The 24,536-nt window shown below is 43.0% G+C and overlaps 1 protein-coding gene across 3 annotated transcripts; it reads right to left on the reverse strand.

The window, feature by feature from the left end:
- Positions 1-544: 544 nt before the first annotated feature.
- TMPRSS2 (transmembrane serine protease 2) lies at positions 545-22,888 on the reverse strand. 3 transcript variants are annotated; one of them, XM_074602433.1, is made up of 15 exons: positions 21,836-22,033; positions 16,027-16,183; positions 14,691-14,761; positions 13,645-13,840; positions 13,248-13,331; positions 11,120-11,239; positions 9,657-9,786; positions 8,452-8,562; positions 7,553-7,596; positions 6,659-6,833; positions 4,895-5,070; positions 3,753-3,848; positions 2,713-2,855; positions 1,960-2,112; positions 545-1,765 (listed from the first exon to the last, which is right to left on the reverse strand). In XM_074602433.1, the coding sequence occupies exons 3-15, from the start codon at positions 14,703-14,705 to the stop codon at positions 1,754-1,756; spliced, it is 1,455 nt and encodes a 484-aa protein (XP_074458534.1). In that variant the 5' UTR covers positions 14,706-14,761; positions 16,027-16,183; positions 21,836-22,033; the 3' UTR covers positions 545-1,753. The 3 variants fall into 3 exon arrangements, with proteins under 3 accessions (XP_074458534.1, XP_074458525.1, XP_074458516.1); XM_074602424.1 differs by lacking the exon at positions 21,836-22,033 and adding an exon at positions 22,341-22,888 and having other exon boundaries at positions 545-2,112; XM_074602415.1 differs by having other exon boundaries at positions 545-2,112.
- Between the last annotated feature and the right edge of the window lie 1,648 nt (positions 22,889-24,536).

A 24,536-nucleotide genomic window follows, 5' to 3' on the forward strand; every position in this document is an offset into this window, starting at 1 on the left:
AAAAAGCCTGACACCATAACAACTTAATTTACTTAACTTCTATTTTGAAAGTACTTTAAAACTTGTTCACTACTTCATGGTATCCCCCAAGACACACTTGATGCTCATGTGCTATTGCAAACACTCTGTCTCACACCAAGAGAAGAGAAGCAGGTACACATTGCTTCAGGCAGCGTGAGATGTAATAACAAAATAGGGTGCGACTTCCTCGGCCCACTGCCTTTAGGCTAAACTTCCTTATTTAATTCAATTTCACAAGTCAGAGTGATTTCATCAGACATAGTCACTAAAGACATCCAACGTTCCTGGACATCCAGCTCTCTTTCCCTGGGTTTGTTCAAGGACTTAAAATATTGGAATTAAAACAATTGCTTGGATCGCCCTCTTGTGTTGTTTTTCCTTTGCTTTGTCTTTTTGGGGTTTTTTGGGGGGTTGGTTTTTTTTAATCAGATTCTCAAAGCACTTCAGACACTGAATCCAGCAACTGGTTCCAAAAAAATCCAAGCAAACAGATATAAACCACTACTAAGGAAAACTATTTGTAAAAAAAAAAAATAATATTTATTTGGTGCAATGTTTACATTGTATTTCAGTACCAAAAGAGAAAACAAGACTAGCAGAGTCATTTAATTCAAAAGATTTATCCTTCTTAACAAAAGTGTCTTGATATGGCTTTTTGATCCTCTGTACTATGATTATAAGTTATTTTCAAAATCCTAGTTGAGGTGGCACTCCCATATTAATTACATTTTGCTAAAAACATACATGCAGATACATAGAGGAGAGCTCTAGTGAATTAAAAGCCAAGTTTTATAAATGAGGTAGTTCATCTGGTTACGCAGAAACACAGATTTGTGTTTCCTTGTATAAAACATCCAGCCTCTGTACGTGTGCCTGCAATGGGAGACCTATCGCTTGCAACACAGCCTTACTGAAAAACTTTGCCTTTTGCCTTTTAAAGCAGGGAGAGTTCAAGAGTCAACCTCCATGTGCACAGCCAGGGATGTCGCCATCGGGACAATTAACTCCCTGCTTCCTGCTGCAGCTCCGGAGCATCCTTCTCTGTAGCCGACATCAAGAGCGATGGCAGGTCTTACCCTTTTTGGATTCAGAGCGGCTTAAGGCAGAACAGAACTTTTAACTACTAAGACATTCAGACTGGTCTCACTTCAAACAATCTGACTTGGATGACTGCTGTGTCGAGATCCTGAGGATTGTTAACTACCTGAATATACAGTATTTTTTTTCCTGTGCCTCTACTGTAGTGCATGAAAACTTCCCTTCATATATACTAAAAAAGATTCATTTCTTTTTAAATTGCCAACCAGCAGCTCAGAGATTCAACCTTCACATTACTTCACATTTAGTTTAAAACACTACTAAACCAGCGGTCTCAGACGAAAATCTTAACTTAAATTCTGATTAAAATTGCCATTATAAGCCTGTACCTGATTATCAAGTGAAAGTTACTCAATTAAAGAGAGACATTTCAACAAGCAGTTGAAAGAACGACTTTCTTCCAGGCACCACAAGAAGAAAGGTGCTCATTGTGATAATCCTTCACTGATTAAGATCAGTCACTGTAGCCAGCACAGAACCGAGTGTGCAATCCTTCATGCTATTTTTAAAAAGAGAATTTGAAGAGGGAAAAAAAAAAAAAAATCATTTGCAAATCTAATAAATATCCCAGGCACCCATGGCTTAATTTATTCTTGTTCTCAGAAATCTTGATCAGCAAGGACAGACAGCGTTGTCATCTGTTTGCCTGTTTGAAAAACAAAACAAAAAACAAAAGTTCAAGTTCTGCTGACAGATAGGCTGACAGAATATCTTATCAATTACTTGGATGATTCCCAACAGAATAGCTTCATTATCAGACGAGCCGCATTTATTTATTTTTATTAATAAAATCAAGTTTCAGGAACATTTAAAATTATTGAAAACACCCAAATATATTACCTGCATATTTTTATAAATCCAGTCTGTAAACACAGTCATATTCCCATACACTCCAGGTCTATTGGGACTAGCACAGCCAGTTCCCCAGCTGGTATCTCCAACCAGCCACCACACGGAGTTTTTGTTAGTTACTAGAGGACCCCCACTGTCACCCTGTGCAAAACATAAGCATATTGTTAGTGACTCGGCCACCAGGAAAGACACAAGCCATTTCACTTCAGGAATACATCTCAGTTTTCAAAAAAAAAAAAAAAGGTAGTCACCATTTTAAGGCAGTCACTGAAACAAAATGCGATGGCAATTACAGTATTAAATGATGACTGCTTGCATTAGGCATGAAAATTGTTTGTTCAAAGCACTAAACGAGATAGGCGTTATTGACTTTCTTGTCCACAAGCATAATGCTAGGGTATCACCATGATTATGAAGAGCTTTTCACTTTCGAGTACCAGGTAACAAAACATCCTTGAAGCATTAAAAAGGACTGCTGCACCCTCTCTGGGAACTGAGCAAGAACTCAGCGCTGGCAGCCATTCAGAAGATGAAACAAAAATGCTCCCTTTTAAAGGGATGCACCACAAGAGGAACTAGAAGCCCAACCAAAATGTTACTGAATTTTTTTAATTTATTTTTTTTGGCGGGGGGCAGGGGGAAAGAGGAATCTGCTTGCCATTAATGGATGATTAAAAAAACCTACTATTAAGACCACAAAAACAATCAGATCATTATTAGGTGTTAATTAGGAATAATTACCTGACAGGAATCAAATCCTCCTTCTAGATACCCGGCACAGATCATTGTAGGCAAAATCATGCCACTATAGATATAGACAGAATTACACCTAGAACGTTCTATTAAGGGCACCGAAACATAATTCAAGTTATTTGATGTTTTACCTAAAATTGAAACACGCACACAAAAAAACATACAAAGACAAAATTAGAACAAGCATCATATTACGTTGCAATTACAAATCCCAGCAGCTAGCACTCTTCAAGATGAAATAAACTTACTAGAAACATCAGGATGGACACTTAAGATGTATGGTCCACCACACAGAGACATCTGTGTCATTAGAACTCCCTTCCAAGAGGTCAGTGAGTTACCCTGCATTGCTGTCGGTGTACCGTAAGGCAAGAGAACATGGCACTACCTGCCTGCTCCAGCCCCAGATAAACTGCGTTATCTACAGGGCCATGAAAAGCACGTGAAACCTGCAAGAGGTGAAGAGGACCTTCCCACAGGGAGGTTTCACGGTCCAGCCCAAGCAGCCAGCAATTCCCTTAGTCAGGGTCCATCTTCCCCAGCACCCTGCTCCCTGCCCAGTACCTTCTCATACTGAAAGAGGAAACCTTCCCTCCCTTTCCCTCTCGTGTCTTACAAGTTTACTTGCATCACGCTCTTTTAGCTCAGGGCGGAGGAAAGGAGAGGCTCCTGCCCTTTCTCATGCCCACAGAGGACTTGGCACACAGCTACCCCTGTTACAGGAGGGGGTATATGGGCACTGAAGTGGCCCTGCTAGCAGGGGCAGAGAATTTTTTTCCTGTGTGAGTGTTTTTGGCCCCCAGTACTGATTTGAGGCTCCTTTGCAGTCTGCTGAATGCAACACATCCCAATTTGCTTTGAGACAGAATGCCCTGTGTAAATACACAGGAGCTATTTAAAATGGGTGAAAAAAATAGCATATCAACAGATCTGGCCCAAACCGCCCAATCAGCCCATGTAACAGTTATTTGTAGGCTGAAGAGCACTGGTTTACATAGAAGACCAAAATATTCAAGAGCCACTCTTACCTCCTTGGTACTCTGCTCCCCACCCAGATATCCAGCACTGCTGATCAGGCTGGAACATCATTCCTGGATTAGGCAGACAAACTGGCTGTACACTACCTACAAAACAAACACAGTAACATCTGTAATCCCGGATGTCCAGGCACAATTCAAAATGAGCGTGTATGAAATACCTCAGCATGACCACCGCTTAAATACACACACACCGCGGGTTGTCTACGTACTTCACCCTCCTTGCACACAAGCAATCCTGTCCAATGCAGCAGCAAGCTTACCAGCTGCCCTTTCCCAGATGGCTACCTAATCTTCACCGCAAAGTGAGGAACAAGCACAGTTAATGGTTCTAGCTCAATTCATCAGGCTAACTAGAACAAATAACACCAGCTCTTCTGATCAGTAGAGGGCAAAGAAGAAGAAAAATTTCCAACAAGTACCTCTCTGCATTCCCTTTGCAAAACCCTGCTGAAAATAATGCAAGCAGGATTCAAAGCCTGTATACAAGAGGCGTGAAACACAAAACCGGCCAACCTCCTCACTCCCCGCAGCAGAAGAGCCCCTCCAGATTACTTATAGTAGCTTTAAGCAGACGCACTGAAACACAAAGGACCTGCACAGATAGCACCTGTACACACAAAGCACATCAAGTTTAAATAATGTTTTGTCTGCCCGCTTTTACCGCTTGCTTACAAACAACCTACATCCACTTTTAGGAAAGGAACTTCTAACATTTGTGTTTGGTTTTTCGGTTTGTTGGGTTTTTTGCTGGTTTTGTTTTGTCCCCCAATTGTTATCTGACATAACTTGGTTTAGGGTTCAGTCAGCTGCTCCACCACTGCATCCGGAGTCTGCACACACAGGAGTGGCACTGCTTAAGCACCATAGAGCATTCTGGAGCAAAAGTACACTATTGAGATGAGCCCAAATTCCCTTACCATGGATTATATTTTAACAAATCCTACTTAGAAAAATCAGAGGGTGTGCCCTTTGTCTCTGCTTCTACCCTGTCTGTGTCTCTAAGGTGTCTCTACCCACATTTTGTGTTCTTCTCGCAAGTATCTACAATGATTGCTTGATGAACTTCAGAAGCTTTAGAAGGTGTGCTCAATGTCATTGGATTTTTGCCTTAGCAGGAGCAGAATACATACCAGAAAAAGTCAGCGACGACTCTAACTTCATAAGGGCAACATCATTGTCTTTAGAGTCTGTATCATATTCCGGATGGGAAATGATCTGTTGCACTCTGTACCCATTTTGTAAAAACATCTCGTCCTGGTTCAGAATCCCAGCATAAACCCTCCAGATGTATGGGTCAGAAAGCCGTCTACAGAAAAAAAGAAAGATGCGAAGATTTGCTTCTCTGGTAATGACTCACAGATTATGACCTTCAAAAAAATTGTCTTCAGAAACGGTAGTCAAACACGTGTGACCAAGAACAAAGACGACAGAGGTAAACAAATTGCAAGACCTCTAACTTTGGGAAAGCTTGACTTTAATTTCATAAATAAATCAAAAAAATCTTTGAAATGGGTCAAGTATCGCTGTCTATCCCCTTGGTCACTCAGCACAGCAAATTATAGTCCGAGACTGCAACACTGAAGTCTATTGATTTCCATGGCTGAGGGATCAAGCAGTTATTTCTGAAGTCTCACATGTCAGTGGTATCACTCTTGTGTACTATCCAAAGCATGCAAGGGCGGCAGAAGCCAGAATTAGTAAAAACATGATCTAGTGAAGGAATTTCACTATCTTGAAAATGCCAGGGGTTTTTTTGTTTGGTTTTGCTGGTTTTTTTTTTAAATGTTAAGCATGCTCACTAGATGTAATTTAAGTAGCCTCTTATGCTTCAGCACAGTTTACAAATGCTCAATAAAAAACTTTCCACAAGTGTTAAAACTCCCTCCATGAGAACTGCCAAGGCAGTAGTGCTTGCAAGTTGTTTCCCCTCAAAAAAAAAAGAAAAAATCAAGACTAAAAACCAGTTTTGTGCCAGCTACAGTTTGGTTACCATTACTAAAGCTTTTGCAGAGCTCAAATCAGAAAATAAAGGACGGATAAGATCATCACATAAAAATAAACACTTGCATTCCTTTCTCAAGGTTAAGGACAAAGTCATTTTTCCTTGGCTTAGTCTCAAACTGTGATCCAGCCAACCAACCGTTAAAATGTTTTTGCTCAGTGGGTTTTCCCTCCAACAGAAGCAGCCACCTTTTAAACATATTCTGCCACTGTACACAAGGTACCATAACACCCCCGACTCTCCTCTAAGTTTCTATCTTCATAGGTTAAAAATGGAAAAGCACCAGCTGTTTTTCTTGTTGATGCCTATGTAAAGTGTTCCTTGGATAGGAACCTTGGATAGGATTTATATCTTGGATAGGTATAAATCTACTTTTAATACTGACTTGGGCTTTACTACGTTGTGGCATGAAAATACAAGGAAATAAATGGTACAAGCATCTTTTAATTTATGATTTCTACAGTTGTGTGATATTTGAGGGTTTGGGATTTTTTTTTTCCTTTTGTTTTTCCTCAAAGTGCAATTTAACGTCTTCATGATAACATTGTATGCCTGGCATAAGTTTGGTGTTTAGAGTTGGGCGAGTACCTGCGCCCAACACCACCGTGTTAATTTCCACCTTTAACAAGTAAAACACGATCTTCTCCCTGTAGAAAACAGACAGATGATCTGCAGCCAGCAGAACAAATTTTTGCCTTAATACTTGAAAACCATACTGCTACATAGCCAAAACACTGCACCTAGCACCTGCATTCAAGGTGGTGAGGGGAACAGTATTTAATTCCATTTTAAAGCAGAAAGTCGGAAGGTTTAAGTAAATTTGCGCATTTCAGCCTGAAGCAACAAAAATTGCCATTCGAGAGACAGAGGAGCGAGCACAGATGAGACCCACCCTTCCACGCAGTGTGCGGCCGTCACTATCCACTGGTGGGTGATGATGGAGCCCCCGCAGACGTGGGTGCCCTGCACGTGGAGGCTGACCTGCCACGGCCACTGCCCCAGCACCGCCCCACTGCCACCCACGATTCTGTTCATCATGTTCACGCTTTTCGTGGACAGGCCGCACTCTAAGGAGTCAAACACAACACAAACGTTAGTTAAAGAGGAAGGTGGTCTGGAAGATGCTTCTGCAGCTCAGACTTTGCTGGCAGAGGGGAACACAGACCACATCCGACCTCTGCTCTTGCTGGCCCGGACACCAAGATCCCAAGGCTGACTGTCCCTCAAACCAGGACACTCCCGTAGCCTAGACCCTCTTCACATTGCAAACGTCAAGATGAGTATTTGGTAGCTGCTGCCCTCGGTTCACCACAAACCATAAACCAGTGGTTCCTTACACTTTTGAGTGTGGTATTCAGGCATCTTTGGTGAGCCCCACAGACGCAGGCCTTGGTGCTGTGCAACAGAACAGACAACAGCCAGGAGCCGTCTCATGGTGGCCATCACCCTCAGGAATGCACTGCCCACCCGATGGCCACGTGTCGGAGAGCGAACTCGCCATAGATGTCCCACCACAGCTGCCAGGCAAAGGCTACAGAGCGTCACCACAGGCAAGTCATTTAAAGGAACTGGTGGCAGCAAAGACAAAAGCAACTGGGGATCCAACATCCTCCTTGTCTCCTTTCCCACCCTGCTGCTTAAACGGCACCATTTGAAACTTGGGAACCACAGTTAAATCATCTGCCCATCAGAAGACAGCAATTATTCATGCAGATTCAAAAAGATTCACCAACCAGAGCATTTCAAAGCATGAGCAAGCAAAAGTTTGAGGAACACGGTCACTTACGTATGCAGCGCAGAGAAACCACACTTCCTGATGCACAGGAATCACTGCAATAGAAATAAAAAGAAAAAAACAAACAGAACTTCAGGCACACAGTGAAGCAAATGGTGGGTAAAGTCCACCCTCCGGCTGCTGCCTACCCTTTCCAGCTATGTGCCCTGCCTTCCCCTCCTCTTCCTGCTCAGGGTTGCCTCCTTTCTTCACTCTCTCCAACTACCCTACCAGCAGCCACCTGGCCTCCACCACTTCTTGCATTCACCAGAACTGTCATGTGGAAGACCGCAGCCGCCAGTACAAAAGGTTTGTAAGCCTATTGAGGAGCAAGATGAAGAACAGCATAAGAAAAAGTTGAGCTGATTTACGAAGTAATTGTAGAAGAACCTAAGCAAGGGAGCCACAGGAGCTTTGCAGGCACAGCAGTCTACAGGTTTAGAAACTAGACACTTCGAAGGTGTTTAATGAGAATAAAAGTGATACTTTCTACAGTGAAAGATCCATTTTGCATGCTCTCTGTTCACATGACTGAAAAAAAAAAAGCTGTACCAGCTGCTGTGAATGTGTTATAGCTGGTAGCTATTGTCACTGTACAGAAACTCCTGCTGATGGTCAAAGAGCCTTAGAAAAGTGTCTTTGACACGGCAGCCTTCTAGACAGCATGGAGGGAGCACAATGGGACATCTTCTCTTTTAAAAGAGGAGGGGAAGGATGGAAAAATGGCAGCTGTGTTTTTAAATAGAAGGGAGAGCAGTTGCTGCAATCAGATTAAAAACAAAGTCTCCTTCCCGCCAACAAACCCCCCTGAAACATGTGCTTGCGTTATGCTACGGGCGGAAACTAGACCTCTTAAAACAGCTAAGACGACTGCTGATAAAAGGAAAGAAGTTTGCATTAAACAAAGATACCTGCTATACAGCTTTTTGTACAAGTCTACATTCCCAGCACTTGTGTTCACCTTCATGTAGTTTTTAAAGCTGACTTCAGTTACTATTCCTCGACTATAGTAATACGTATCTCTGCAAAACAGAAAAGCCATTATGAAACCCAGAAGTTTCAGTTTTCAAACAGTAACAATCAACTGCACCAAGCTATAGCTCTTGACATGAATAACACTAAAAATATGATTTTTGTTATTTTTTTTTAAATTAAACGCAGAACGCTGGTGGTGTAGCACAGTGCCAGAGACTCAGATTCTTTAAATATTTGTCAAGTTCTGTTTCCCATCAAACAGAATAAAATAATACTTTTATCTAATTAGCATGCATGGTAGGAATCTTCAGCCTCATGAAACAGGGCAAGATGAAGAGATGCCTTTGACGGTACTTTCACACAGCACAGCAGAGTTCGGGTCCAGTAAGTCATGACAGCCGTGTTTCTGTGAGACAACGACAGGCAGCAAGCACTGCTGTTCTGCTGGGATTTCTAGCTGAGGACCAGCTCTGTGTGGTTGCTGCTTGGCTGTCTTACTGGAGTTGGAACAACTGGGGTCATTGCTGGTTCGGAGACCTGAATTCCATGCACCACAACACAGTGTGGGCACACACAGGTTCTGCCTGCCTGGGTGATAAATTCACTCCTTCACTCCACGCACAACTGAAGACAATATTTGCCAACTGCATCAAAGAGAGGCAACATCAAGTATTTCAACCGCAGAAGAACGTAGGCTACAGCGTTACATGTGGAGGCCCTGGGCTGTGCTCAGGGCCACAAACGTTTATGGAGATCTTCCACACGAGCCGGCGCTACTTGTGCCCTCAGAAGATGAAGGCTTTCCGTGTAATACTCGTGATGACAGCTTAAGTCAGAGCCGATGTCATTGAGCAATTAGAATGATCTGAAGCAAGCTCTGGAAGATGGTTGTAAGTGAACGAACTGGATACAAGTGTCCCCACCAAGTAACTACTGCACGCACACGAGACCCCGTTACTTGTTGGGGCAATGTTTCATTTTGATCCTGTAACAGGTACCGTTGTTAAAATCAAACCCACCTGGGTTCACAAGAAGTTGATTGACAACTGCTTTTTGTTTCAGATACACGTTCTTCAAAACGGCAAGTGAGAAATTTTAACCTTCCTATGTACGTACAAAGGCTGACGAAGGTTAGACTTACACGCTGTAGCCCATATCTTTACATGCAGTCCTCCCATAATCGTCATTCCAGCCATCTTGACAAACAGGATACCAGGATTTGCTGACAGGTGAATAAACTTCCAGGATAAAATTTGGTCCAAAAAGTCTAACTGCCAGAAAAGGAAGAAGGAAAAAAAAAAAAGAAACAAAGAACACCACACATTATGTTACTGCTCTTTCTCTACTTAAAAGTATTATTACCCATAACATTTGCTTGTATGTATGAACTGGTGCTAATTTAATGCTGCCCTCTACTCAGATTCTGAGTAAATATCTAGTAGACAGAAATATCACAATAACTTAATTCTTTTGTGTAAGGCAATTTCAAAGAACTACCATTTTAAAAATGCAAGTGTACAAGATAGCATTCATCTTTTCATTTCAGCTTTTATGCTTAAAATTCTCTTTCACATTCTGCCACTGAGAAAGATTGCAATAGCCAGCCTCTTCTTACCTTTTAGCTACACAACCACGTATCTCTTAATATATCGTATATTGTGTATAAATAAAATATAATCTATTTTAATATGTTTTACATTATATCTTAATACACCAAATTTCCTCAGAGAAGCGCTTGTAAGGCAAGAATGTAACAATGAACAATTACCTCTGACATTCCATGCTCCATTATGTATTTATTTGCACAAGAATTTAATATCAAATAGTTCAAGCAAAAGAACAGATTGAACAAGCTTCTCCAAAAGCCCATTATTCAACCAAATGGAGAGGAACAGCTTTAAAGCATATGCCAGTAAATGCTAACCCTGCATGAGGCACGTGCAAAATAAAAGTTCCAAGAGATAGCATAAGAGTACAACCAGAATTTTCCAGAGTGGCACTAGCACAACACAGGTGTTAGAAACAAGGTGCGACACCTTTGGAATGGACAAATGGATCTTTCCAACTTCCATCTTCAGATCTGCGCTAAAAATTCCCTTAGCATCTTTTCAGTTGGAAACACTGATCAGATCAGGCTTACACAAAGGAGTTATGAAGTAGTTGAAGCATTATTGGGAGAACGAGGAATGCAAAATATGTGGAAAAAGACAAGCCTGACTGAAGACCCCCAGATTTATATTATCACCTGAAGTTCTACTAAGAAGTCAATGATGACTGTTCATTCCGGAGACAATGTTACACTCAGTTTTGCACAAACCCCCTTCAAATTAAAAGGTAATATTTTTAAAACTGATTCAGAGTTAAGACAGCTCAAATCCCAGCGTCAGTTATTTTGTTTCAACTTTTCAATCGGACTGCAAAAAAATTGAGTACCTAGATGTGGTTTCAAAGTGCTCACACATCCTAAACCTTTTTAGAGATATAACTTAAGCTAAAATGGCCCTAATGTAACTTAGGCAAGCTTTGGACAAGGCGATTTGCTCAAGAACCCTTGCAATTGGGTGAAGGCCCCCCGGCCCCTGCCACTTGACTGCCGGCACTCACCGCACCGTGTTTCGTCCTCCCCGTTGGCGCAGTCGTTCTTTCCATCACACCACTGCGAGGCCGGGATGCACACTCCTGAAGAGCCACACTCTATTAAGGAGCTGACACAACGATTGCCTACTGCAGGAGAGAGAATAACACAACCCTTAGGCTGAACATCAGCTTAGCCTCAGGCAACTACTGCCAACACTCATCATAAGGAGTATTCCACTTCGACAGAGCAGAACATCAGAAAGAGCTCTTAAACTCAGAGGTGGGAGGAGACCTAGCCTGACACAACAGCAGATGTATTGCTCTGTCCTTTACATCGCTTGTCAGATTAAGTCACTGATGCAGCTGATTGGATTTTGTCCACTGACTCCCCTGAACAAGCAAGCACCATTAAGTTGTCTAAAAGGAGTCAGCTTACACTGACAAAGCATAACACTTATAAACAGCAAAGGAGGAAGAAAGCAATTATTCCAATTACATCCTTGTGTTTTCACTGCCATTTAAAACAAGATTACATTCACCCTGTATAAATCAAAGTGAGTAAAAAAAGCCCTAAGAACACAAAGTGTCATCCTAATAGTTTTAAATGAACTCCCTTCTCTCTTCCTTTCTTTTCCTGCAGAGCAGAAAGAAGATGCTCCTAAAAACAAAGCAAATTGTTTTTCAGTTTCCTTTGAAAAGTGGCTTTCATTGAAAGAGAAATTAAGATAGCACAAGACAAATTTCACCTAAACCAAACAGAATTGCTGTAGCCCAGCTTCAGAACTCAGACACCCCAATTGGGGATGACTTCCAAGGCAAACATATCATCTGTGGTACGGCTTACAGTGGTGAGACAGGATGAGCTCACACAGCATCAACATACTTTCAAAGTAAAAGCATCACAGAAACAAACAAACAGATGTGAATTACTCCTGCTCCGAGAGAGATCCCATTTTACCATAGACTCATAAAATGGTTAGAGTTGGAAGGAACCTTAAAGTTCATCTAGTTCCAACCCCCCTGCCATGGGCAGGGACACCTGCCAGTTTACTCAAAAGTCCCATCCAGCCTGCTCTTGAACACTTCCAGGGATGGAGCATCCACAGCTTCTCTGGGCAACCTGTTCCAGTCTCACCACCTTCACAGTAAAGAATTTCTTCCTAATATCTAATCTAAATCTACCCTCTTTTAGTTTAAAACTGTTATCGTTTGTCCCATCACTACACTTCCTGATAAAGAGTCCCTCCCCGTTAGGTACTGGAAGGGCACTATAAGGTCTCCCCAGAGCCTTCTCTTCTCCAGGCTGAACAACCCCAACTCTCTCAGTCTGTCCTTCTAGGAGAAGTGCTCCAGCCCTCGGATCATCTTCGTGGCCCTCCACTGGACTCGCTCCAACAGGTCGATGTCCTTCTTATGTTGGGAGCCCCAGAGCTGGACGCAGTACTCCAGGTGGGGTCTCACCAGAGTGGAGTAGAGGGACAGAATCACCTCCTTTGACCTGCTGGCCACGCTGCTTTTGATGCAGCCCAGAATATGGTTGGTTTTCTGGGATGCAGGCGCACATTGCCGGATATCTTGACCATTTACACTCTTGTGTTTAAGTTATACAAAATTATTTCAATCTCCTTCCTTACTTAAGTGAAGCCAGAATTTGGAACAAGTTTCATTTAATTGCACAGCAGCGATTTCCTAATGAAGCGCACTCAGAATGAGCTGTCCATGCATAGTCGCATGCCAGCTATCCCCCAGTGCATAAACCCTTGCAAGAGATCAAACTACCCTTTACTAAAACCTACTGCACTGAACAGTTGTACCGCACCATCTTTTGCCAGACAGATTGGAGCTTTCCAGAAAAGCTACCTGAACAAGCTGCTCCAGAAGAGTCAAAAAGCTGATGACATCACTTCATGTCCAAAACATACTTACTTGATGAAAGGAAAGGAAAATGACAGCAGCACTGTTTATTAAAAAGAATAAAAAAAAAAAACAACCAAAACTGAGCCATAAGGTAGCAACATTAGTCTAACTCTTTGGAGATAGGGAACAAAGGCTTTGCTGTCCTTAATTCAGCATAAAATGGAAGGTAAGAATGTGCATTTCTAACTTTAAAAGTTTAATACATCTTTTCTATCAGAACACACAAAAAAAGTCTTACCAAAATACCAGACGAAGAAAGCAGCAATTGCACAACAAATGACTATTAAAATGGATAATACAGTGATTATGGTTTTCCTTACACCTGAAATGAAAGCAAGAAGAAAAGGAGAAATTAGATTCACAAATAAGGTAATTTCCAGCCACCAGCACTATCTGTTTCCCTGACATTAAAATCAGACATTTTTTGCCAGACAGACTTTTCTCCATTCCACCACCCTTCTTGCAAATTGCCCAGGTTCCTGTCCAGTTGCATCAGCATCCCACCCAGCTACTACTTCTTCATCCACTGGGAAGTGGCGCCTTCAAGGAGTTGGAAGGGAAGACGCCTTTTATTTGTTATCTTACTTTGGAATACCTTAAGTCTAAAATTGTAATGAAACCCCGACAAAACTTACTCAATGCACATGTTCTCCCTGATGAACCTGCTACTGGACTACTCGACTGATGGGTTGCAACCGTTGGGACGTAGCTTGGCACTGACGGAGCATTTGTTGAGAAGTACTGTGGATTTGGGTTAGCACCTACTGGCTGCCTGGCAGAATACAAGTTTTCTGGCTGAAAGCCATGATTTTCATAGTATGGCCGTGGACCCTAAATGGTAATATTGAGGGGAAGGAAATGGGAGAAAAATGAAAAACATGCGGCAAGACTGCAATTAGGACAAAATAAGTTTCAGATGCCATATACATTCAGAACCCTACTAATTCATTCTGCCAAGGCAGAAATTCACCATACTAATTCATTCTGCCAAGGCAGAAATTCACCATGACTCCAATTTACACAGAGAGAGAGATTTACAGTACATGCCTAATACCTCACACTTTGAATAATAAAAATAACAGAGAGTGAGGCTGGAAGGCATATGAAGAGATCAGTTTCCTGATCTAAAGTAATTCAACCTAAGAAGGATTCTTAAGCCCAGCCGTCCAGCTGGCCTCACAAACCATTGCACTGGAACACCTGACAAGGTAGAAATAAGCAGCACGGACAGTTTTAGGCAGTACTGGCATTGAAAGAAATGCTGACAAGTAACAGCCTTTGTGTGTGCAGTCGTCCAGGCCTAGGACAAATGCTTACTGATCCATTTTGTGCTATGACACCACCAGGTATACCTAAGCTATTTCTGAAATGCACTGGCCTACAACAGGTTGTGGAATATTTATCCTGGAAGAGCTTTAAGAACTAGTTAGAAGCCATTCCAATCTATCCCTCTGAAATAAGCTTTAAAAGAATAAATCTCTCCCAGGACTGTCTGAGCACTTGAAATGCTAGTTAATTCCAGCCTCTTACATCTTTCCCTTCTTGCAGAAAAGAAAGCACAACAAGTACTCCACATTTTAAAAGACTTGCCAACCAGGACATCACTCAATAGGCTGTTACTTGTGAAGAATAAAAACTCACTTAAGAAAAAACCCAAAACATCAATATTTTGTTTACTTACTACAGTAGAGGTCATCTTCCCTTTGTCAGCAGTACTGAAACAATTCAAGTGTTTGGAAGTAGAGTGTGAACCTATATTAAAAAAAAAATATTAAAAACCAACCAAACAAAAAAAAAAAACAAAAAAGAAAAAACAATCACAACCAGAAGCTTTGTTCACCTTTCTTATTGGTTTTTCCTTTGGAAAAATTCCAGTCTGGGGGGGGGGGTGGGGGTGGGGAATATGGAAGTACTTCAAAAGAGGGTACAAATTAAGGAGCAGCATGAAATAGGATCTCAATAGCCTCTCAATACAACCTTGAGGATTATACAGTGGCAACTATTCATTAACACGAGCGCCACACAAACCGAGAAGATTAAGTTAGTGCTCACTCTCGCTGACAGAATGAGAGTTAAAGAATATCCTGGCAACAACCCACACGGTGTCAGTACCAAGTTCAGGTCCTCCTGCCTCTCTCAACACTTACTCATGTATCGCTCTGAGGTTTATGACACAGAAACGAGAACATGAACAAAGCATCAGGAAATACAAATTCAACTAACTCATTTGATAACGCCACGGCTAGCAGCTCCACAAGCCACATCTTTTTCACTTTCCCATGTTGCCAAGAGTTGCTTTCTTGGGTTTATGTTGTAGCAAACACACCAAAAATAGGGAGAGAACACAGCAGGGAAACAATATGCCACACCAATCCAAAAGTTTTAGAAATAGAGTAAAAGAGAGGAGCTACATCCAAAGTTTCAAGCATATAGCTGTTTATTTTAAAGTTAAACATTAACATTAAGTAAAACCACAGATTAGCAAAGACACAAGAAACAAAATGCTTGCTGCCGCAGTTCTAAAACAGGTATACACCTCCACAAGCAATCATTTAAATAAATAACTTAATCTATTGATTCCTCTCATAATGTTACTCTACATGAAAAAAAAAAAAAAAAAACCAAAAACCCTAGGCAGTGCCTCAGTCATGCACTGAGAAGTACTTTTCTCCAGCTTCCAGAGCCGTACCCTGCACACAGGCACATTGGCATGATCGCTGTCAAAAGCCAGGACCATAAAGAGCAGTCACATTAAGATACAGCATAATTCAGCCCAAAGTACAAGGTTATGTTTTAGAACCTGTACCAAGATGTCGCCTCACCCAAAACTAAACTGCAAATGTCTTTGAAGCAGATTTCAACAGCAGCTTGGCACCTCGAGCGTGCCAATACTTCGTGACAGTTTGGGAAGGCTGATTCTGGTATTTGCTAGCAAAAAAAAAAAGTAAATAATAATGCACTGTTGAACTCTTATTTGCATAACTGACAGGTGAAAAACAAGCCTTATTCCTACTTACAGTAAGTCCATCAGATTGGTGACTAAGGCTTCAGGACTCCTGCTTTATGTCTCGTCCATTCTTACTCAGCTCTTGACAGCAGACTCAGGAAGTGCAGCTCTGCCCAGACTTAGAGGACAAGTAACAACTCACGGGAAGATACTGTCGGTTTTGTTCTCTGAAAAGGAGGGGGGAAAAAAGGGGATTAGGAAGTTTAGTGACAGCAGGCAGAAAAATACTAGGTGGTGATTCTGACATAAGCCAACAGGTACTATGACCAAAGGAAAACTCAAATATTTTTGACATTACAATTTGAGAGGCTTTGCAGATGACAGTCTTCATCATTCTTTTATTTTTGTTTGTTTGTTTGTTTTAAATGAACTAAGGAAAAAATATCTCTGTTGCTTAACTGGCTTTCAACCATCACTCCAAATTTAGTTCTTGTTAATCTATTTCCCATCCAGCTTCTGATTAAAAACAGTTCTCCACTATCACACCACAAAACACAGGAAAGTTATAGGTACATACAAATTTCCATGGTATTACACATACATATTTGCCAGTTTATTAGAAACAGATTAAAGCAAACTCAGTGAGCTCCCATTAGTTTGCAAACATTTAAGGCAAAAATCAATGGGTAGCATCCAATAATGATATAATCTATTTTTCTTAAACATACATCACTGACACTTCAAAATGTTTTACATTTACATACACCAAGGGTACTGCAACAACTTCACAGATAAAGAAGCTGGGTCATGGAGAAACAAACTGACCTGTCAAACGTTCCCCATCCCAACTATAGAGCTAGAAGAAACTGGTCCGTCTTATCTCAGTCCAACACTTTGGTCTCTAACTCACCTCACACGTCAGCCAGATTTAAATAGATCCCACATAAAAGTATCATAAACCCACTCCGGTGCAGAAGAGTTTCGTGGGAACGCACAACTATCCTTCCCCCCCACTGCCAGTCATTGTTCCTGATGTCTGCCGAGTTATAACAGCACTTAACTGGGTACATCTGGAGAAACCAACCTCAAGAGCCCTTTAAAGTGAGCTGGTGGAGTTAAAGCGTACAGAGATCCTTAGGCAAGGAAACAGGGATGGAGCTCACCCCCACAGCAGGCTTGAAGGTATAAAGAGACAGGGCCCAGGGAGCCAGAGCCTTGCCGGTCAGCTTGCTAATACCTTCTAGCTTTGGAAAAAGTAGGCCTGAATAACGAAAGGGACCCATCACACGTATGCAGCCAAGACCTTGAATTCCAAAAACTTCGGTTTACTCCTGTATAGATGAAGCAGAACCAGGATTTGGACCTCCAGCAACACAGAAGGTCCAAAATCAAGTGTGCTTTTGTTTCCTAGCTCTGAAAGTAAAAAAATAATGCTACTGTTTCTAGCACTGGCATGGTATACTGATGAATACAGTGAAACGTACTGCCTCACAGCTCGCAGCTATTACCTGAAATATCTTAGCTTTTGCCTCCTTACAGCAGTATCAGGTCATGACTCCTTTATACCATTTGTGCCCTTCACTAGCCAGGAGGCAACACCCCAAAAAGACAAGAGAAAGAACAAAAAGGCAAGAAAACCCTAAAGATTTAACCATGATTGTGTTAATGAAAACAGACTTGCTGGCCTAGTTCTCCATGCAAGAAATAACAATGGCACTTCCTTAGTACACACCATGTTGTAATTGTTAATTAAGAGCAGTACCATGCTTTGGAGACATAGAGTTCCACAAGTACCATTAGCTATATCAGTTTCCACGAGCTTTTATATAGAGATCACTATATGCTGTTTCCGTGCCTAGACCCCTAAGTCAACCAGATGGAAAAATTACCTTCATATATCCTAATACAACACTGTAAATTCAACTTGGCCAATCAAGCCTGAGTTATATTGGCAACAGTGGACTTCCTGCATTTACGTATTCCTTCAATACATATTTTTTGCCACTTCCTGAAATGGAAACATCATTAGCTGTTTGCTAAGTTCTATGATAGGTATCAACAATTGAAAAAACAACAACGAAAAAAAACCAAACTACTTCTTCACAGTTAGACCTACGTAAAAACAAACAGAGCCAAACAAGGAAGAAAGGAGAGGACTGACCAGTTAAAAAACAAGTGTATGAAATCAAGTTCAGCTTCTAAAATGAGGAAGAATAAAAGCATCCAAACACTCTACATGAACACTGACTAACATAGTGTCACATCCAAAAAATTAACAGTTTCCTTTATCCAGATAAAGAAATACAGCACATGCAAATGAGCAAACTGGCAAAACTCATTAAGATAGCAGAGGAGTCATTCCAGTGCAAAGCTCAACTTCAGAAAAGGGTAAGCCAACAAATCACGGCTTTTGTTGATGATGCTAGTAAGGAAGTATGCTTTTATTTTTTTTTTTTGATTCCCAACCGTTTTATGACCACCTAGGAGTTTCAGCATCATAACCTTAAAAATAATATAACCGTGATACAAAGAGGGGGGAAGGAAAGGGAGGAGTGACGATAAAAAAATAAGAAAGGAGAAAACAAAGAGGTGATTTCAGACCCCTTTACGTGATCTTTTCACACACTGGGTGACTCCTGCCTCTGCTACCTGGACAAGCAAAAAGAAACGTGGCCAAGATTCCTGTTTAACAAGCAGCAATAAAAATTATCGTAACTTGCAAATAAAGCATAGAAAGGTTAAAAAAAAAAAGTTATGTATAAAAAAAGAAAAGAACTAAGTAAGAATTTTCATCTCATTTCATTATCAAGATTTCCTTGATACTTCTTCAGGAAGTAGTACTGAATATTTTTATTGCCATGATCAAAAAAGATGAATATAATTTACTCCACAGGGTAAAATTTATCCTCTGGAAGTGGCCAAAGACAAATCGACAAGCAACTGAACGTCTCAAAGTCGTCAAAATCAGTTTCTTCCAACGTCCTGACCTTTCACATAACCTTCTCAATAGAGGCAAGCTCTACTCAGCATGCCTACGCAGTAACATTACACATCTTGCAGAGAACTATAGGAGACTGTGTAAATATTTATATAAAAGATTGGCACAAATAGGCTTTCAGCATTCTTAGATCTCCTAAGAAATAGCTTTGAAGCTGTTCTAGATTAGCTCATAAAATATCATTAAACTGTAGAACTACTTATCAACAGGTGTCAAAGAACAGTGCCTCTTGATAAGCACTACCAGCAACTCAAATAAAGTCCACAGCAGTATTCCCAAGGCTAGCAAACCAAGATTAATACAACTTCCACATGCAAAAACAAAACAAAAAAAAAGGCATTAAAAAGCCCTGAGCATAGCAGTCTCTTTTAAACAGTTGTATGACACTGTATTCATACTATGAATAACCACCTATTTGTCTTCTCTGAAAACAAATGTTACCATGAAACTCAGCCCATAGAAAGTACATAGAATCATCTAGGCTGGAAGGGACCTTTAAGATCATAAAGTCCAACAATCAAACATCACATGCTTTTCTTAGGAAAGGCGAGGTGGGAAAGGAGGCTGAAAAGCTGTCGTGTAGCTAAATGGATGATGAGTGGCAGAAGACCCTATCAAAAAAAAAAAAAAAGCCATTTCTGGAATAGAAAAGTCAAAAAGCCCAGAAGAACCAGATTTATCGATGTGGTAGGAGATAGACCTATTGGTCAGGCAACAACTGCAGAGGCAGCCATTGCTCACAGCACCCACCACCCCATGTGTACAGATCACAGCGTTGCTAGAGGATGCAGCAACAGCCAGCCTGGCATTTGGATGCTTTCTTCCCCTACATTACATCCCTGGTTCTGCCTCTGCCTTTCTCCTTCCATGGCAGAAGCAAATATAACCTCATCTTCTGGCAGTAAAATTCAAGTCTCTCTACGGCACTAAAAGTCTCTGGCAAGCTCTTGACAGCAGAAGAGCTCTCAAGAACACTTGTTTACCATATCCGAGTTGCAAATTAACATTGTATGAATATGGTACCAGTAAGTACCCACTCCGCATAAAAATAAAAACTACGAATATTAACAGATCAGACTTATTCAGATATTTGTCCAGATCAGCTGCTTTCAGTCTGTGAACTACAGATCCTGAGGAGCTGTAAATCACTTCCAAGGTGATTATGGCAGATGAGAAAGAAAAGCAAGCCCGCTGGCAGGAGGTTTGAATTCACTCCACGGAGAGGCTCATATTGACAGATTTAGGGATCAAAGACATGGGAGGAGTACTGATGTAGTAGCCCAGACACAGCTGAGCTACAGTCACAGCACTGGAACTACTCAGTGTTGACCAACCCTTGACTGAGACAGGAGGAAGAGCCCATATCTCCAGAGAAACTCCAAGAGAAATATTTTGACCAGCATTCTAGAATACTGTTTCACTTTGTTTTTCCATCAACATCCAGGAACATAGTTTCAACTTATTTCCATTTTCAGGCTAAACTACCCTGATAGATTTGCTCTAGGCTGACTTCCCTATGTACCAGTATAGGTTTTGACAAATTAAGAATGAAAGGAAAGAGGAAAAAAGACAAGTTAAGTCCTACTTTGATATCAAATTTTATCTTAGTCCACAGGTCTTCTGGCTTTACATTTACGTTGATACCCATAAGTAACAGCCACAAGTGCAATCATTTCCCAGTTTCATTGATCTGTGCCACACACAACTTCCATCTCTTCCCCCCATCTAACACTTCCTTAGTTGATGCAAATCATTCTTCAGAGGTGAAGCTGCTTCCTTTGGATCTTTATAAAAGACTAAAGGCATTAGTGTCACTTTACTTTTTTTTGCAAACAGGGCAAAATGACAAAGGCGCAATGTGAGAATGGTCTCTTAAACTCACTGACACCCACCCACCCAGAAACCTGAGGTGAAATTCGAGGTCCTGGTAAGCTATGACCATCAGTAAAGCCACCTGAGGGGAGGTGCGGAGCAGGGTTGATTTCAGCATTCAAAGCTTTGGCCCAGAAATTTCAATGATATGGCTCCCGCGGGAAGGCACTCTATCAACAAAGTTACGCTTCCAAAATTACTTGACAAGTTGTGACAACTGTAATCAGAAATTAGCGCTTTTGCAAGAAACCAAAGCAGTGGCGACATTAATACACAACGAAGAGGCCCCAAAACTAGATGCTGCTCTAGTTTATTCTCCGTATGATTGACTACTCGCTCGGTGACCTTGGAAAAAAGCTGCCTGATGTCGCAGAGTCTCGTGTCCCTTCAACACAACGGAAAAAAGTGGACAGCCCCCACCTCGAGAAGTACGAGGATCCGACAATAGGTTGGTGTTAGTCACTTCTCAACAGCCGGCCACTTTCTCCGTGCCCGCTTACCTCCCGTCCTGCCTTACCCACCGGGCCGCGGGGACGCGCAACTTTTTCGCCCTGCACCTACCAGCGGAGAAACCGGCTGGGGAAAGGGGGCGACCGGGTGAAGAAGAAGGAAACACGGCTGAACGGGGCGAGCCTACGCGGCCCCTCGATTTTATCAACCGGCGCCTCCTTTTCTCGCTCCCGGGAGACGCCGCCGCCAGCCCCGGGAGCGCCCGCGGGGCTCTCCGCACCCACCTCCCCGCCGGACGGGGGATTTTCAGGTGCCTCCACAGTCCCATTCGCACCGCCCTCCCCCCCCCAAAAAAGCAAAGCCGAAGTTTCTTAATTAAAAGCCAAAAACCGCAGGAGCAACCCCCCCCCACCACCACCACCACCCCCCGGGAGCGGCGGCGCCCCCCGGCCCGCGGCAGCCTCCCGGCCCCGGTGGTGGCTCCGCTCGCCTCAGGGAAGAGCCGGTGCGGGGCGAAGGGACCGCGGCCGGGCCGGGCGGTGGGAAGCTCCGCGCCTACCTGGGACTGCCCCCGCCGGAGTGGAGCGGAGGGTAGCCCTGCCGAGGCGGGATGGGACGGGATGAGACGCGGGCGCAGCGAGCCGGGAGCAGCCGCCGCGGCCGGGGAGGAGTCACCGGACGGGGGGAGCGGCGGGGAAGGGGCAGGTGCCGCCAGGTGGATGCGCTGCCCGGCCCCTTCCTCCTCCCTTCCTGCCCGCAGCCCGCCTCGCTCCCCCGCCGCCGCTGGGAGACGACGCGGGTCCCCACCGAGGGCGGCGGCGGCGGCGGGGGGACGGCGCCCACCAGCCCTCCGGGGGCGGGGGGGGTGGGTTCCGGCTGTGCCGTGCCGCCGCCGGCGGGGGGCACGGGAGGACCTTCCTGGCCGATAGGGCCCGCACCGGACCGGGGCCCCCCTTTCCCCCAGCCCTCCTCCTCCTCTTTCCCCCACGGACTTTTGCGAAACAAACAAGCCGGAGGGAAGCAAAGGGAGCCGCGGGAAGGGCCCGCATCCCCCCCGCTCCTACCCCGGACCGCGGCAGCACCGGGGGTTCCCTCCCGGTGTAAGGACAGCGCCCCCCGCCCCCCAGGGGGCAGAGGTGTTGCGAATCCTCCGGGCGGGCTGCCCCAGGGGCTGCTTTTGCTGCTGCAGCCTCAGCCTTCTGGGGTGAGTGGCCCGAGCCTTTTTTTTTTTTTTTTTTTTGACTTACACATCAGTCATCATTAGGCTGCGTTTCAAGGTGTTGCACGCAAATAAGAAGCCACAACGCTTCCCTGAACAGGGCAGGTCAGGAGCCGATAAAGTTTGGTCATAAAATACCCAGCCCGGGGTATTATTTCCTTTTTCTTTTGCCTTCTAGGACCTTTTAATAGAGGCGCACTCTGAAAAATGACTGTAATCTCAATTGTCACTTTACTTATAACGCTCTAGTCACTTGTGGTAACTCTCCTGTAAAGCAGATCTACAAATGAGTGAGGATTTTCTCTGCCAAAGCTGAGCTCTGCTGCAAAAAAATCCACTTATATCCCAAAACCTCAGAGGACAACTGGAAAAGTGCATAAGTGTTTGAAGAAATTCCACTCACTTTTAGTAACAGCTCCAAATTATCCTCAATATTGCTGCTTGGTATACTTACCATCTCTGTACAGAGAGTACAGATAAGGCAAAGTACCCAAGTTTGGCATGACAAGTGTTTGGGGTTTGTTTATATTTTCAAATGCATATCAAGGAATTACATCAAGTGCACCAAGAGGCCAAGATCATACCTTCAGTATTTTTCCAGCTCTATGTATTTATTTAAAGAGAACTATGTATCTTCAGACCCTTTAGTACAAAAACACAGGGAGTATTAGCTGAAACATCTTTAAACTTCAGTTTAGGATTTTCAGCTGAACCTTTCTGTAAGGCTGTTTCTGCTCATGCTCTCCCAAAAGGAATCAGTGAGATTCAGTGATTTTCCAGTATGGATTCAGTTGCAGGAATTAGACCTCAAATTTCAGCTGAAGTAAAACGTAAAATCGTCCCAAGTCACAACCAAAATGCACTGCATTGTCACCTTCTGTGGTTCTCTAACGTGTCCACCTGTGTGGCATGTCCCTGTCTTTAATCTACAGTAACTGTCAGTGGCCTTCAGAGCTTAGAGATATTTCAGGTTTGAAGCAGGACATCTAGTCATCAGGTTTCCCTGTCAAGTTTCCTTACAAAGACAGAGGGAAAGGGCCCTTCAAATTGTCACTTGGCATCATGGCCACAAGGAGAGATCCCTCAAGATCTATTCTGCTCTACAGGAGAACATGAACATTTCTCTACTTTAGGAATTCACATCTTTTTTTTCTTTGAAAGTCATTTAAAGGCTACATATTCCTGTACTGATGATGTCTAGTTCCTCTCTCAAGACAAAGCTCACTTAGTCATTAGGATACCTAATAATTTGTGTTTCAAAAAGGTATTTCTTTTGAGCTTAAGTATATCCTGGATCTGACTTTGGATTTGTGCAAATGTCTTGCATGATGGCTACAGATAAGGAGAAAGGGAGATGTAAAATACACAGGCTGATTGCTTTGTAAGTTGTTCTTGTCTATATGTAGCCACTTCTAAGGTATTACATCAATTCAGGTGTTATAAACAAAATTCTTCAGAAAGACACAGTAACAGGTGAAAAATATGCTGTGCTCAGGAGCTGTGTTATGCCCTGCCAGAGACGTTTTAAACTCTTTACAAGAGGGGGGTGGGGGGAGTGCTCAGTGCAGCTCCATTAAAGCGAAAGGCGCTCTGCCTAGTTACAGACTTGAAGATCTGGGCACAAGCCAGCAGCTCGTTGATTACCCCTGTTAACACCTTTTCTTCTCAGAGAGGGCTGAGCTGGTCCAGTGAACAGTGCATTCCCACCCTCTTTCCCCCAGTTCTTCCCTCCCTTCCTTCAGGCCGGTGCCTGGCTCACTAAAGGGTTGGCCTTTCAGATCTCCAACGTGGTAAAACTTTCCTTTTTTTTTTTTTTTTTTCCTTTTTTCTTTTTTTAACCGGGTTAATATTCCCCAAGGTTAACTCAGCTTTGCTAACAAAGGTCAAAGGAACGGGAGAGCTGGAGCAGGGGAGGCGGGGAGGGGGACACTGCCTCCTCTTGGCAGCAGAAGCTGTCAGGTCTGTTCAGCTCGTCTTTTCTACTCGAGGACTGAGTTTGTGGCCCTGGCATCTCTTCCAAAACAGTTGTATGTATGTATTA

This window comes from Larus michahellis, chromosome 1 (genome assembly GCF_964199755.1).
Source record: "Larus michahellis chromosome 1, bLarMic1.1, whole genome shotgun sequence".
Taxonomy (NCBI): Eukaryota; Metazoa; Chordata; class Aves; order Charadriiformes; family Laridae; genus Larus; species Larus michahellis.

Excerpts from the sequence above, each read along its gene's own strand:
- TMPRSS2 (XM_074602424.1), bottom strand. Across the intron at positions 5,071-6,658 it reads GCCGCACACTGCGTGGAAGG|ACGGCTTTCTGACCCATACA; the intron begins GTGGGTCTCATC and ends TTTTTTCTGTAG. Across the intron at positions 2,856-3,752 it reads GGGAGCAGAGTACCAAGGAG|GTAAAACATCAAATAACTTG; the intron begins GTAAGAGTGGCT and ends TTTCAATTTTAG.